The 16,747-nt window shown below is 35.0% G+C and overlaps 1 protein-coding gene across 1 annotated transcript in view; it reads right to left on the reverse strand.

The window, feature by feature from the left end:
- Positions 1-266: 266 nt before the first annotated feature.
- Positions 267-16,747, reverse strand: part of FBXO3 (F-box protein 3) — a 34,715-nt gene continuing 18,234 nt past the window's right edge. The window contains exons 4-11 of the mRNA XM_061151690.1: positions 16,371-16,485; positions 14,586-14,790; positions 13,441-13,486; positions 10,325-10,409; positions 9,397-9,519; positions 7,829-7,944; positions 6,435-6,625; positions 267-1,413 (exon numbers count right to left, since the gene is read on the reverse strand). Coding sequence (XP_061007673.1) covers positions 1,243-1,413; positions 6,435-6,625; positions 7,829-7,944; positions 9,397-9,519; positions 10,325-10,409; positions 13,441-13,486; positions 14,586-14,790; positions 16,371-16,485 — 1,052 coding nt within the window. The 3' untranslated portion in view covers positions 267-1,242. The remainder of the gene's footprint in view (positions 1,414-6,434; positions 6,626-7,828; positions 7,945-9,396; positions 9,520-10,324; positions 10,410-13,440; positions 13,487-14,585; positions 14,791-16,370; positions 16,486-16,747) is intronic.

Genomic DNA, 16,747 nt, shown 5'->3' on the forward strand with positions numbered 1-16,747 from the left:
CAATATGAAAGACTAAGTTTGCCTTTAAGTTCTCTGATGGCAACTTCTTAATCCTGTATATACTTCCTTCTTTCCACAGTTTTCCCTACAAAAGAACTGTTTCTGGGGGAAAGGGAAGGTAGAATCACGACAGAGTTTCGTTAGAGCCAGAAAATGACTCTGAGTGGGCCTCTGGCAATAGGCCAAAGAGTTTTGATTTCATCTTCCTTTTAAGAGCAAAGGCTTATTAATATATGTATTTATGGGAAATAGGCAATTATACAAAATACAGGATTGGAACCAAAATTTGTTTTCAAAATGTGAGGTTTTGACATTTGGAGGATTTCATTTCCAAACTCTCAATTATATATTATTACAAAAAAAAAAATCTTTTATATGTTTCAGGAAAACATACTTGATCTTAAGATAAAATTCATGTCACTTATCACAAAGTTAGACAGTCAAGTAACAAAACAGAAGCAGTATTTACAAATTTAGACTACATGAGACACTGTGAATAACCTTGTTAATAAACACAATACATACTTTTACACACTACATTTCAAAAATGAAGCATCTGTGAACAGTGTGGTAAAGGTCATAGTGTTGAAAACCTTAAATTAAATTCAAAGTTGGTAGAGTTGAAGACTAGATTTAAGGTCAAGGCCATACTGATAGCTTTAAATTCAAGGTTGTGATGAAAACTCTAAATTCAAGGATAGATTGTCTAAGGACAAACAACTGGCAGTCAAGCTATTTAGTCAGTTAGTTCCCTGTAGGTACAAAATATATAGGAATCACTAAATGGATTAGCCTAATTACAAATTCTGTTCATTTCTATATAACTTATAAGTCTTTTCACAGAACCATTCAGTCACATAGTTTCTCTCTATCCTTGTGTAGGTATTTCTGATTCATTTTAAATCCTCTTTCAAACCAATTCCCTTCCATTTCCATATTTTTATAAGTATAAAATTTTTTTAAATAAAGAAATGTCTGTTCCTTAGCTAGATAAGTATTCTCCCATTAACTCCTAGAAGAGAAAAAAAGATTCCCATTTCCTCCTCTACCTCAAAAACACACAGCAAACCCAAACATTCCAATTCCTAAAGTAGCGCCGCACAGAACCCAGGGCCTGGCACAGTATTTCCTGCTAGTCTTCCTGCTATTAATATAAGCTGAGAACAGTTTAGTTACTGACATTATTGAAACATCTATTTAAAAGACTGGATTCATCCTAGGGCTTCCGTCAGCAGAGGCTTGCTAAAAAAGGCGAGAGCAGCGGCGTCTTCGAATGGGAACATCAAAGACTCTCCTCTGCCTCTCTTCCTCATCGTCATCAGATTCATCCATGTCTGCTGAATCGTCATCGTCGTCTTCCTCCTCCTCCTCTTCTTCCTCTTCCATCTCTTCATATTCATCAGGACCCATTTCCTTGAAAGAGAAGACAATCTTTTGATAAGAACTTCCATCAGGTTTTTTTTTTATTTAATACAAATTCTCCTTTACCTAGAATCTAAACAACTGGGCATGCCAAGTATGAATTTTTATAGACTTCTCATTGAATTTTATACTTTTTTATAGAACTTTACAGACTTTTATACATGCTTATGATGCACATGCTAACGTTAAGATTCTAGAGTATGTATGCTATAACAAGTTTTAAAATGCTCAATGTGTTCACAGTAAATATATTTCATCAATAGAATAGTTATTTTTTACATGGTGGTTGATAATTCACAGAAGGTAGCGAACAGACCACTTCTAACAACCCAAGATAAAATTTTACTGAATTTATTAATGTACTGTGGAACAATTCTTTATTAACCTGCCTGCTTACAGAAGCAAGGATATAAAAATATAACTAAGTTACGACCTCTGCTGGTAACTTTTATGTACTGTCAACAAGAGGTCTAGTAAGACAACCAACCACCTTCAGTAGCCTCCACTTTTAAATTAACTTGTTGAAGACTATCAGAATAAGGCAGCAGTGATACTGAATATCCAGCATCTGAACGTCTCTTGGACACTTCCATTCCTTTTAATCAATGTCTCTAGTCGAGTCTTGACTTACTCTGCTGTTGGTTTTCTGTCTTATACATTTTTGAAGACTCAAGAGAGGAGCTACTATAATTGGACAGAATTCTGAATGGCAAGGAGGACCTAGCTGTACTGCGGGAAGTACTGGGAAGCTTGGGCTGTGATGGCAGCAAAAGTCCTTCCCCCGCGGCTTTATGGCATGGCACCCACGGCCCCGCGACGCCGCCTCTGACTGCTCTCCCCTGCCCACTGGCCTCCAGCCACACTGGCCTCCGCGCGCTCCTTCAGACACACCAAGCGCGTGAGCGCTTCAGCACCTCGGTACTTGCTGCTCTGCTTGGAGCACCCTTCGGCTACACATCCGCCCATTTCCCTCTCCTTCTTTCAAGCATGAGCTCAGATGTCACCAAGGCTGTCCCTCACACATCTTTGTATCAGAACAACCCAACAGTACACTTCTTAGCACCCTTACTCTGATTTTCTCCAGTGCACTTATGACTACTTGACATAAGTGAAGAGTGGATATTTACTACACTTTGTTCTTCCAACTACAATGTAAATTCCAAGCCAGAGATTTCTTTTTAATCTCCTCAACTTTCTTCTCTTTTATTTTTTATTTTTATTGAAGCATAATTGACAAACATTATATTAGTTTCAGGTGTACAACATAATGATTCAGTATCTGTATACATTACAAACTGGTCACCACAATAAATCTAGTTAACATCCATCGCCATACATAGATACAGAGCTTTTTTCGTGTGATGAGAACTTCTAAAATTTACTCTCTTAGCAACTTTCAAAATATGCAATACAGTATTATTAACCATAATCACCATGCTGTACATTACATCCCTGAAGGCAGAGATTTTCATTGTGTTGTTCACTGCATTTTCCCCAGCACCTAGTAGGTACTCAATAAATATCTGTTGAGCAAGCAAAGTAATGAATGTGGGAGAAAGGAAGTGTCCTTTATTATCTGTCAAAGTAATCATCACTCAGGATTTATTATAACACTAACAACAACAATCAGAAAATATACATAAACATAACATATTTTGTTACTTTTATCTTTTGATTTTTCTTATTCTGGGAAATAAAGACTTTAAAATTCAGTAGAAGGTCCAAAAGGGGGAGAAGATTAAAACTTAGGAAATTCTGAAACATTAAATCCAGGTAGTATGACTATTAATTATCTTAAGAACAGAAAAACTGTTTAAAAAAAATCAATGTAGCTCAAGAGGAAGACTGCTGATAATCTCAGACAAAAGTGCATATACAATAACAGTAGATGGAAAAGGGAACACACAGACAAGAATGGAAATAAATAAGCAGCAGGAGCCTCTAAAGTGTCCAAAAACAAACTACCTAGACCAAGAAAAGACTTAAGACCAACCAAAAAAAAATTTTTATAGCAGCATTCAAAGTATAAAACAAAAAGTAGTATTAAGAATGATAATACATGGTTAGGGGACAAATGATGACAACTCAACTTCTGTATCAAGAAAACTAAATTTTTAAATAGGAAAGGTACAATACAAATACAACACAATAGAAATACAATCCCCACTGCCTCTTTCATCTTGATTAGAAATAAGTGCAGAATTCTCATTTAATTTTATTGAGTTCTCATCCTGGAGAAAGAGAAAACATTTTCCACAAGGGAGATCAAGATTTCACATGCTTTGTGGTCAGGAGGAAACTAAAACTCTAAATAAGTAAGAACATAGTTAAGAGAAGGTTGAACATGTAATGAGTTTATTACCGGAATTGGAAATTATAAATTTCAAAATTTTAAACTTTAAAAAAGGAGTAAGTAAATATAAAATTCCTCAGTTTTAATTTCTAACATGATAAATGTTGTATACCCACATAAGCAAGAGTTCTTTGGAGTCCTCAATAACTTCTAAGAGCTTACGGGGATCATGAGACTGGAAAGTCTAAGAACTACTGTACTTAAGTAAAGACTACTCTATCCCCACCCTAACAAACACAAAAAACAAGCCTCAACAGTATCAACTGACTCAACAGTAACTTAACTGCGCAAACTGCCTGCGCAAACAAACGTCAACACTCTTTACACTTTAGGTCAGGAATATATAGCAACTTTAGGGCAAGGAATATTGTCACAGATAGAGGTTTTATAACAATAAAAAAAGCACTTCATTAAAAACACATAACAATCCTAAACATATTTGCATATAACTAAAATACATGAAACAAATTTAAAAGAATAAAAATTCAGAATTAAAAAAATAGACAAAACTATAATTACAGTTGGAGATTACAAGAATCATCTCTCAGAGAACAAACACATACACAAAAAAGATCAGTAAATATAAAGAAGACTTGAAAAACAATCATTTGACTTGCCATTTATAGAATAATATTCCCCAAATATCAGAATACACATTCTTTCAAATACACAAGGATAATTTACCAAGACAGACCATAATGCTAGGCCATAAAACATTTTTAAAAACTGAAATTATACACAGCAAGTTTTCTAACCATAACAAAACTAGAAGGCAATAACCAAAAGGTAACTAGAAAAGCTCCAAATGTTTGGAAATCAATACATTTCTAGAAAAATACACAGATCAAAATTAAATTACAAGGGAAATCTGAAAATATTTTTAATTAAATGTTAATTATAAAAAACAAAAATTTGTGAAGTGCAGCTAAAACAGTGCTTAGAGAGAAGGTCTAAAATCAATCATCTAAACTTCTACTTTAAGAAGTTAAAAAAAAAAAAAAAAGAAAATTAAACCTGAAGTAAGTGGGAGAGAAATAAAGATAACTCCAAAAATCAATGAAATAGAAAATAAGCAAATAGAGAAAAACAGTGAAACCAAAAATTGTTCCTTTAAATGATCAATAAAAGTGATAATCCCCTAGCTAAGGTGATGAACAAAAGAGAAGATGCAGACTACCAATATCAAGAATAAAACACTATGTATAACTATAGCTCTTATAGGATATCAAGGGAATATTGCAAATAACTTTATAGACATAAATTCAATATTTAGACCAAATGGACAAATTCCTTGAAAGACACAAATTACCAAAAGTGAAATAAGGAACAGAAAATACGAATATTAAAGAAAATTCATATTTCAAAATGGCCCCACAAAGAGAACTCTAGCCCTGATGACTTCACTGATAAATTGTATCAAACATTTAAGGATGATATCAATCTCATACAGAAATGGAGCTACTCAAAAATGGAAGACTGTTATAGGAAGTAGCAAATTCACAGTGTTGGAAATACACATTGGGAGGGAAGCTAAACTTCACTTCCAAAGCTAAGACTGCAGATTCTTTTCACCAGAAATACCACAAGTATTATTGGCGGCGTCTCATCACCATCCTTTTCTTTCCAAACTGGACTTGGCAATGTATCTAAGTTATGTTAACATCATGTCTATCTTCCCAGACTTATTTTGGACCCACCCATCAGACTCACCCCAGGAGCTAGAGAGCTTTTTTTAAATATCTGACATCTATGACTTGATTACATTCTGGATATGCAATTCATATGGTATTCCTATTGTATTACTGGAGCATAATAAATTTCTTTAATCATATAGCTGGTAAGACTGGGGTTACTGCTATACCTGTCATAACCCTAGAAACAAGATTTTAAAAATAGGACTAGTTGAATTAGGAAATTATCCCAAAGAGAGACTACTAAAAGTACAAGTCTATCCATTAAATCTTCTTTGTAATGATTTTATAGGATATTTGTATTATTTTTTAAAATTGGGAATTTTAACAAAAACACATTAAGAAATTGTTTCCCCAGTCTTCACAAAATAAAGGCAACTCTGGTCCAGTATAGTGATTCTCATTAGGCAACAAAACTGTTTTTGGAAACTGGAAAAGACACTGAACCTTTAAAATCAATAACTACTTTACATGGAGGATACAGGTCATTATACATTCATTCAAACTCATAGAATATGCAACACCAAGAGTGAACCCTAATGTAAACTATGGACTTTGGGCAATAATGGTGTGTCAAGGTAGGTTCGTCAATTCTAACAAAGGTTCCACTCTGGTGGGAGATATTGATAATGGACGTATCTATGCATGTACTGAAGCATGGGAAATCTCTATACCGTCTGCTGAATTTTGCTATGAATCTGAAATTGCTCTAAAAAATAGTTTCTTTAAAACAAACAAAAACAACAAAAAGATAACACTAGAGTTACTGATTAAAGAATATGGAGCCTAGTTTACTTACTGTCCACTCCCACCCAATGTATTCACATATCCCCCCATCCCCCCAAAGATATCTCCCTCAAAATCTCTAGGGTTCTCTGAAATACCATTTACAAACTATTTGTAAGACCCTCTGTGGAGTTCATTCTACAAAATCATGTAAATCAGCACCAGAGGAAAATTTAACCTACCAATCGAGCTATAGACACCCTGAATGTCGGACATGCCATATGGAATCGGGGAATGGCGACATTAAAGATCTTGTCTTTAAAGTAAAGAAAATGGAAGGTATAATATCCTTCCATATAGCCTGATGTTGTAGAGAATGTGGTACAACTTGTATATTCATACACCCGGCCTGGGCTGATGATTGGAAATTCACCTGCAGAGAAAACAGCAACAATAAATCAAAGTATAAAATTTAATTCTTCATTATAGCAAATAAGACATGTCCTCTTTAAACTATATTAAAACAAATACATAATTAGAAACAATTTTTAAAGGAAATATAACAAAATGGTAACAGTGATGGGATTATGAGTATTTTAACATTTTTTTGTATTCTCCGAATTCCTTACAGTGTATATGCATGGGGGGCGGAGGCGGTGATATCTAGTATCAGAATAAAAACCAGAAAAGGAGAGGTGTTGAAGACACACTCTTTAAGACATGGGTAATAAAAACTGTCACAGACTCTAATTCAAACAGAGATAAGGATAATTTAAATGTTCAAAAGTAGCAAGAAACTAAAACATAAAACTCTGAAGATGTCCCTTCAGCATTTAGCCCAGACAAAGTGCAGTCACAAGGGAGAGAGGTCTTACCCCAACAGACAAAATGACTGAAAAAGAATTACAACTTTAATAAAGTTCTTTAGCACTAGACCCTTAATAATTCCTTAAAAAGAGATGTAGACTATGACCCTACTTGTGGCAATTAATTAAAACAAATTTAAACTGAATCCTACATATGCTTAGGACCAGTAACCGAACTGCATTGCTTAAGTAATAATATTTTCCTGAAGTACAACAAAAGACTGAAGAATCTGAGGGCTCAGAAACTTATGATACTCATAATTTTTTAAAAAGCCAAATGTCAATTGTAATCAGAGGCTAGAGATAATTGACAATAAAATCTGTGCTATTAATTTTAATACTGCCCCTGAAATTAAAAAAGATGACCAGTATGAAATTTATTTTCTTTTTCTGTCCTATACCTGGCAACCCTATAGAATATGATAATGAATAATTTTCCAGCTAAAACAAATATAAGAAGTTAAGAAGGGAAAGCAAGAAACCCATGTGATGGACAGAATGGAGATTTAACCCCTGAATAATTGAGTTTGCTATCCTTTTAGAAAAGTTCATGTTTAAGGTACTAAACTGATAAAATAATGACCTTTATACATTATATTTATTGTATTAAAGTTAGGAGAATCCAGAATCTATGGTATCTTTCACACTGAAATGCCATCTTATCCACTACTACATCATGTATTTACCAAGCAATTATATGTATCACATATATATTCTCCAAAATGTCTCGGAAGCAACTGATGTTTAAACTCAAATCTTGGGTTACATACCAACTACTCCAGGTCCTTGAACTTCTTCCACATCACCTTTAGCATTTGTTATTCTCCAGTAACGACTGTCTAACTGACAAGCCTTTTCAGGAAGGGCGTCTTTTGACATTTCAATCCTGGAGAAAAAAGGGTGGTAGAGACACATTGGTTTCTTCTGTTTAAGAGCTATAGTATTTGAGCTAAGATGGTGAAAGGGATTTCCAAAGTAAATTAAGAAAACCAACCCAAAGTCTGTGTAAATCATCTATTCCTGTAAGCTCTCAAAGATACTGGCTGGACTCCACCCACAGAAATGCTTTCATTCAATTTACACACTTGACTGTCAGTTAGGGTCAACAATAGAAAGGGCAATACAAAAATTACCAAACAGAGTGGTGCCAACAATCTTGTGTTCAAATGACCAATGTGGGAAACACATTCTAGAATACAGTGCTATGAAAAACTGCTGTAAGAAAATGGAGTCTTTTTTTCACCACAAGGCTGTGCAGCCCATTTCCCTTTTCTCCATTAGCTTCTAGAAAGCTCAGAGCAGAATGTCACTATTTCGTGCATCTACTGCTCAGTTACCGGAATCATCCCTTCACTCTGTTTCCCAACACTACTATTTCCCTCCTTTTTCTGAGAATCTGCTGACTCATCTTCATTTAGAATACCCTATAAGCATGTATAGGTGTTATTATTTTAAGCATATCTTAATCCTAATCCTAGGCAGGATGTAAATTAAACAATTAAAACAGATTCATCTGAATATATGTAACTAGACATCAAAGCTGGATACAATACCAAAATCCTAGAATGCTTCCTGGTTAAGTATATGTTACCATTATTTCCAGTATGTATGCATATGTATATATAGGCATTGTAAAAATCTATACATCATAAAGTATTTAAAAATACATCTAAAAACAAAAAATACATCTTAATATCTTAAGGTAATGAGTTATCTTTACCTCACAGTACAGCGTACTAATTAAAGTGAATTTAGTATGTTTTTTATTTAACCAAATCCAGGGTTTGCTCAGCACTATGTCTAATTATAGAGGCTGTATTCAAATAATATTTATTTCATTTTTAACTAAATATAGACAAGCTAGTTAAAACTTAAATGCATAGTTTTATCTTGGGCAATTTCATAGCTTTTTTTTTTTTGGCCACACTGTGCAGTATGTGGGATCTTAGTTCCCTGACCAGGGATGCAACCTGTACCCACTGCATTGAGAGCACAGAGTCTTAATCACTGGACCACCAGCGAAGTTATTCATAGCTTTTAGAATGCATCGTAACTCTAATACTGAACTTTCATGATGATTACAACTTGGTGGTCCACCTCTTAAAGTACTGGGCACAATACTTATATTGAAGAAACAACTTAAAGGTTGATATAAACTCAAAATATTTTATAAACACTACATTGTAGAAAATTTTTTTGCTATCCACTTACTCCCACACTTTAGCAAGAAGCTGCTTTTCAAAATGTGTTTTTTATATCATATCAAATAGGGCGATGATAACACATCCATGAGCTATATCCCACAATTTTAAAAAGCATCCCCATTTAAAATTCTCACCTGATTCGGTATGTGAAGAAATAATGGGGTGGATGTACAGAGCTAAGTTCTGGCAGAAATGATGTGGAAACTGAAACTGTAATATCCCCAGTCGTTGCTACACACTCTGGATCATGAACATACCTAGGTAATTTTAAAAAATTAAACATTTTTAAATCAACAAACCTCAATTCTATAAGATATAAGTTTTAAAGATACAATGCAAAATAGTTTATATTTTACCTTAGGATAAAAAATTTAAAACATATTTGGGACCTTATTAAACTTAAAAAAACAAATTAGAAAACTTTGAAGACTCTGCATCAGTAATGATAGCAGTCAAGGTTCAATGATCAGTGGTTCAAATAATGGATTAGTAACTAACTTGGAAACTAAAAACAGCTTATTTCAGTTTTCAGAGCTAAGGAAACTTGGAACATCTGAAAACCCAGCTATGCCCTTTAAATGGTGCCTCTGACAATAAAAGTGTGTTAATATGTTATTCTAGAGGCCTCTAATGTATAATTAATCTATCATTTCTGCCAACCAGGCCACTGTGAACCAAGATTACCTCTAATACCATCTATAACATGTGAATGTTCCAGAGATAATAAATAACATTTTCCAGGAGTCAAGAGTTACTGCCTTGCTGGTCACAATATATTTACTAATTGGTAATAGCTCCCCTGTCCCCCCCCAATTATATAACTACTATAAAGCCATAGCTCCTAAATAAAAATCAGTTTTTTTCTCTTGATTCTTCAAGATGAAAAAATACTAGTCATTCAATTGTTTGGATGTTTTGGCTTTAAAATGAGAATAAAATAATGAGATTCAAGATGACAGGTTCTGATATTAACCTTCCTGGGAAACTTCATCTCATGATGTGTAACTAATGGTTTTTTCTGATTTATAATCATTCCAAACCAAACAGGTCTGAGTGAAATACCTGAAAATTTGGTCTCTGATGATAGGGAAGCCACCTGATACAACACTGTTGACATAAGAAGTAAACCAGTCAGTAAAAGTAGCACCTATAAACAAGGAAGGGGGGGGAGAAAAGGACAAATACGTTTTAAAAATCTACACAGGAAACAAGGGAAAAAATTATAATTTCTCTATGCTTAACAATGGTATCTAGCAATATCAAAACTAGAAACATTTATAGGTGTCATCTACAAATCCTAGGTAAATTTCTATCCTCAATTTTAGCGATCGTATTTCCTAACTACCTTGGTAGGGAATCCTTCAACTTCCTTCAAACTACTTTTTAACACTTTAAACAGATAATTTTTAAATTTTAATTGGTTCTGGTACAAGAATGAAAAGCCCTCTGTCTATAATTCCTAGAACATATAGAATGAAGGAGATATAGCTACATCTAGGAAGAAACTACAGAAAAAGATATCAGCAGCTGTCTTCAGATGAACAAAGTATATCCCTGGTCTACTAGGCAAATTCTGATTCACACACAAAATTCTGGTAGAAGCCAGGCTCAGTCTGGACATTTAATAGGGGTATAGCACTGTGGAGTTCTGGGCATCAGGAATACCCCAAAGCAGTTTCCCTGGTGGCTCAGACGGTAAAGAATCCGCCTGCAATGTAGGAGACCTGGCTTTGATCCCTGGGTTGGTAAGATCCGCTGAAGAACGGAGTGGCTACCCACTCCAGTATTCTTGCCTGCAAAATTCCATGGACAGAGGAGCCTGGTGGGCTACAGTCCATGGGGTTGCAAAGAGTCGGACACAACTGAGCGACTAACACACACAGCCCAGTTGTGCTACTATAGATTCGAATGTCCTCCATATTCTCAGTGACCAACTCGAAGCAGAGAATGACTGGGATAGTCTAGTCCAGACCATATATCTGTGACCTAGTGATTAGATCAATAGCAAGTATTTGCGTGAATTATGTTGCCTCATCTAGGTAATATAACATAATAACTTTCTCAGACCCCTACCATTTATTGTTAATACATCTCAATGCCTAGAATATATTAATTAGTCCCTTAATCAATGTTGTTCAGTGAATTTCTTCATAATATGGTTTCTATTAACCTAGTTTCTGCATTCTACCACACTGAAAGTCTGATGCTGAATTTACAATCTGTATTTACTTACAATTCTATTTAGGGAATGATTGAAGATACAATTTAAGCTTGAGTCTTATAGTATACAGCTTTAAAATTTTAAAGGTATCAGTTGAGAGCAGGTAAATTGCAATTGTTGTTGTTCAGTCGCTAAGTAGTGTCCAACTCTGTGACGCTATGGACTGCAGCACGCCAGGCTTCCCTGTCCTTCACTATCTCCCAGAGTTTGTTCAAACTCATGTCCACTGACTCAGTGATGCCATCCAACCCAGTTTTCTCTTTTCTCAATGTCTATTAATGGCTTACTCTGGCCCTTTTTCTTTTCCTAAAAAAAAATTTATTTATTTTAATTGGAGAATAATTATTTTACAATATTGTGATGGCTTCTGCCACATACCAACATGAATCGGCCACAGGTATACGTGTGTCCCCCCAATCCTGAACCTCTCTTCCACCTGCCTCCCTACCTAATCCCTCTGGGTTGTCCCAGAGCACCAGCATTGGGTGCCCCGCTTCATGCATCAAACTTGCACTGGTCATCTATTTTACATATGGTAATGTACATGTTTCAGTGCTATTCTCTTAAATCACCCCACCCTTGCCCTCTTGCATTGAGTCCAAAAGTCTGTTCTTTACATCTATGTCTCCTTTGCTGCCCTGCATGTAGGATCATTGGTACTGACTTTCTAAACTCAATATATATGCATTAATATACAGTACTTGTCTTTTTCTTTCTGACTTACTTCACTTTGTATAGTAGGCTCCAGGTTCATCCAACTCATTAGAACTGACTCAAATGCATTCCTTTTTATAGTTGAACAATATTCCATTATGTATATGTACCACAACTTCCTTATCCATTCATCTGCTGATGGACATCTAGGTTGCTTCCATGTCCTAGCTATCGTAAATAGTCCTGCAGTGAACACTGGAGTACACGTCTCTTTCATTTCCGGTTTCCTTGGGGTGTATGCTCAGCACTGGGATTACTGGGTCATATGGCAGTTCTATTCCCAGTTTTTTAAGGAATCTCCACACTGTTCTCCATAGTGGCTGTACCAGTTTATTTATTAAATCTAGAACATGCCATAACTTGAACATACAAACCTAGAATATGCCATAGTCTGAACCCACAGAAACTTATACTCTACTCAAGGTTCCAATTAGGAGATACAATTATAGATGCCTTGGTCTGGAAGGCCCCTTCACTATTAACACATGAGGATGTTTAATATGTGTTAGAAATACCTCTAAAAAGCAGAACGGAGAGTTAGGATGCTTGTCTTACTTGAGCAAAATCTAAGCAAAACAAGAATGAATGAACAACAAAGGGGTGAGATGCTCTTGTAAACAGATTGACTTGTTCTCAAAATCCTGAGATGTATATGTATTGCTGAGTCCCTTCACTGTTCACCTATAACTATCATAACATTGTTAATTGGTTTTAATAAAAAGTTTTAAAAAATCCTATGAGGAAAACCCTTTTAAGACCAAGAAAACTCAGGTGTGCCAAGCAGTTTATAAGGCCCAGTTTATACTGGTCTCTGAAGACTGCTGGTTTGAGGCCTCTGGTGTGACTTACCAGTATTTTACTACAGCACTAGCACTAGAAGAGAACAAGTACAGTTATTTCATGAATCTGTATCTCTCTAATTATGTATTAATATGATCGATGGAAACTGCATGTGTGTATAAGGGAACTATATACACATTTCTAGCTATTCCATATATTTCACTGTTCTACAGAAGAATCCTAAGAGAACAAGGTTGTATAGGGCACGGCTTTTTTCCAAGTAGAAACCCAAGTCAAGTATAAGGGCTATTCTAAAAAAACATAGTTATAGTACTTTATGAACCAACAAGCTCTAAGAAATACAAATATAAAATTGCTAGCTGGTCAAGTAACAGACAAGTTTTTACTAACTTAATGTTTCTGACCAGAAGGAAGAAGGGAGAAAAGAAGACTTTTGTTTTACCTATGATAAACATGTCAATAGCAGCTGGATTCCGAGCCATTTGGTCCTAGGTGAGAAAAAGAATATTATAATTGAATATTGTACATTTTACTTAATTTCGTATTATTCATTGTATCCTTCCCTGGGGACAAGGCAGAACAGACAACAATAACTTAAGTGCTCTAAACAATACTCAGACGTTCTTCATACTTTTCAGTTTCTGTTTTTATGATTTCTGTATTTAGGCTCTTTCTATCAAGTTCTTAGAAGAACACCAAGCACTTCTCAAAAACAGTTAAAATGCTTATACACTGCTGTCAGTATTCAAATAAACTTAAAAAAAAAAAAAAAGATCCTTTAAGAGAACAATTAAGATGTTAAAACTGTGAGATGATACATGACCTATGGACCCAGAAGACAGGGCTTTGGGTTCAGTCAATGGACCCGAACAATTCTAGATTATCACTTCCCTCAGGAAATGGAGAGGCCAAGTCATTATCCTACAACCCTACAGAACTACTAAGTCAAAAAGGAGATAAAGATATGCAAATGCTTAGAAAAAAATTAAAAGCAATGAAAGTTCTTTAAATAATTTAAATTCCTCTTTTAAGTTAAAAGTTCACATCTAGAAAAAAAAAAAGCAGCAGGTCTGTAACTGAGGAATGACTGAGAACTGAAGAAATAAGAATGAGACCAAATGCCATGATATTCTGTGTGTACATGAAAATCTTAACAAAAACCTCCTAAAAAGGATCTGTATTTTTTAATAACCCAAATACATGCTGAAGAAAGAGTTTAGAAAGTTTCCACTGCACTCAGAACCTGAATCAAATGATGTGCAAATACTAAATTTTTAAAGTTAGAAACTGATATTACAATTAATCACCTCAGCAAGAAGCTCATTAGTTTTTCTCAAACTTAAAATGCCTTAATACAAATCGCAGCTTCCCCTCTGTACGTACAACTGTTTGCACTGTTTGTCCATTGGTGAGATTTTCTTTTAGTATTTTATGCCATTAAATCAGAGTACTAGCCCTCTAGTTAGATAGGTCTATAATCAAATTACATTTGATACAAATATACTCATTCCACAGTCCTGAAAATTCCTAATGTACATTTCATCAGAACACACCTGAAAGCCACCTCTCAGCACAGCTCCTACTTACTGGGCATTGGTAGAAGACTTCATTTTTGTTTCGGCCCTCCGCAGCTTCCACTGCTATGTACTGACTCAAACCAGTGTGTATGCAAAAAGTTAAAGGGAGACAGTATTTCAGTCCCTGTCTCTGCTGGAAGCCTCCAGCAGCCGTGTCGACATCTAACAAATCCTCAGAACGGTAGTGATTAGACAGTGCCATGCTTCCCAACAACCTGAGAACACAGACTCAAACATTTAGTGAACTGCAACTTTTTTGATGAGTACTAATTTCACATTGACAACTTTATGAAAACTGATTACCATGTCAATTCTAAAGCAGGAATACATGAAACACTACAATTTCTATATATCTTAAATTCAAACTCTTGAGTGGAAAGATTCTGATTTAAATTAAAAGCCTAAATGTCTAAATGTCAACCTTTTAAAAAGAAAAACAGTTTTATTGCTTTCAAAAACCTATCTTGCCATAATTTGCCAGTGTTTTGCTATATATATATGTATGACTAATTTTATGTTTAAAGGAGTATATTCTCTCTGATACTTCTATCTTGATACAACCTTTGGCTTACTCTATCCTACCAGGCAGAATAAATGGAGATCAGCTTATACTTTGTTCAAATTTTCAAAAACTTGGGATGTCTGGTGTCTATAAACTCATCTCATGGTAGACAAACGAGAATAACACAGGTTTCAGTCTTTGCAAGAGTCTCATCCTAAGTCTCACTGAGCTGTGGATAGATAAAAATCCCTGTGTTGAACTCATGACCTGTTTGTCATGTCAAGTCTGAGCAACCCCTTTAGTAAAGTTCTCTCCTGTTTGTTCTTGAAATATGACAATTTTTCCTTTTTGTCAAGTTGCAGTGTGACAGGAAAACAAGAGTAGAAAAAGAAAAAATCAGTGATTTAGGCTTATCTAGTTCTAACTGCCCAGTATTTGACATCTGAACCTCAGTAACCTTGGTATGAGCGATCACCTTCTTCTAGATTCCCTGTACTCACTCAACTCCGATCTAAAATGGTAACAGAGCCTCATATGATTTTTCACACACATAGAGATATCAAATTCTAACAAGAACAATGCAAAATTCTCCCTAAATTCCTATTAGCATGTCACAAATGCAAAGTCTCTGAATTAGCTTAACTTCATAAGGGAACAAAAGGAGTAGAATCATTCAAAGACTAGACCTTTTAAAACCAGGAGTGAATTTGACAGCTACTGTATGCTCTGCTTTTACCAAAAGGATCCACAGTGAATACTTCATATCTTTTGGAAGTAAGTTCAAAATAGGCTATTCAATGACAGGCTATGCTTGAATAGGACAAAACTAATAGGCTATGCTTGAATAGGACAAAACTATGTTTTCTTTGGTTAAGTATATGTAGCTCTGAGCAAATTACTTTTTAGATGTATGATACACAGAATTTACACAAGTTCTCCCAAACAATTTACCTGGCCTGTAACAGGGTAAACATTTCAAGGATTCATAACAGTTCTAGTTAAATTATACACATACACACACACACTCCCCTATCTCATGTCCCATAGCCCCACCTCCAACCAGACTTCATTTAAACTATAAAGATGCATTGATAGAAATGATGATTTTGAGACATAATCTATTTTGGCAAAATCAAATTCAAGCTTTATATTTTGTCTTATGGATTATTACAAGAAACAAGAGGATATTCTCATACTCCTTTAATCTGTTAAGAATAACTACAAATACAATTTGTTTACATTCTAGAAAATACTTTGTATAATAAAAAATGCCCCAAACAGTGAACATCTTACCCAGGAACCACTAACTTCTGCCCATTGTGGATACGATAAGAACACCGATAATCATCAGGAAGCCTGCAGCCGATCTGAGCTTCCACAGCATCTAGGTCTTCCTCTCGAGCACCCTCTGCAGAGACACAGAAAAGCAAATTATGAAACAATGACAGCCTTAAATCTAAGAAGGAATTCCAATGTACCTGCTAGTCAATGAAACAATTTGAGACCAACTGAATTCTGCCTAAAAGGTACTTGCTGAAACATAGGGAAATGAACTGAATATACAGAGAACCATTACATCACTTTAGATTGGCTCTGACATTTGAAGCACTTGAGCAAGCAAATCCCCCAGTTTCCTCTCCAGGGGGAAAGCACTGGCATTAAGTAAAATA

The sequence above is a fragment of the Dama dama genome, chromosome 1 (assembly GCF_033118175.1).
Source record: "Dama dama isolate Ldn47 chromosome 1, ASM3311817v1, whole genome shotgun sequence".
Classification (NCBI taxonomy): domain Eukaryota; kingdom Metazoa; phylum Chordata; class Mammalia; order Artiodactyla; family Cervidae; genus Dama; species Dama dama.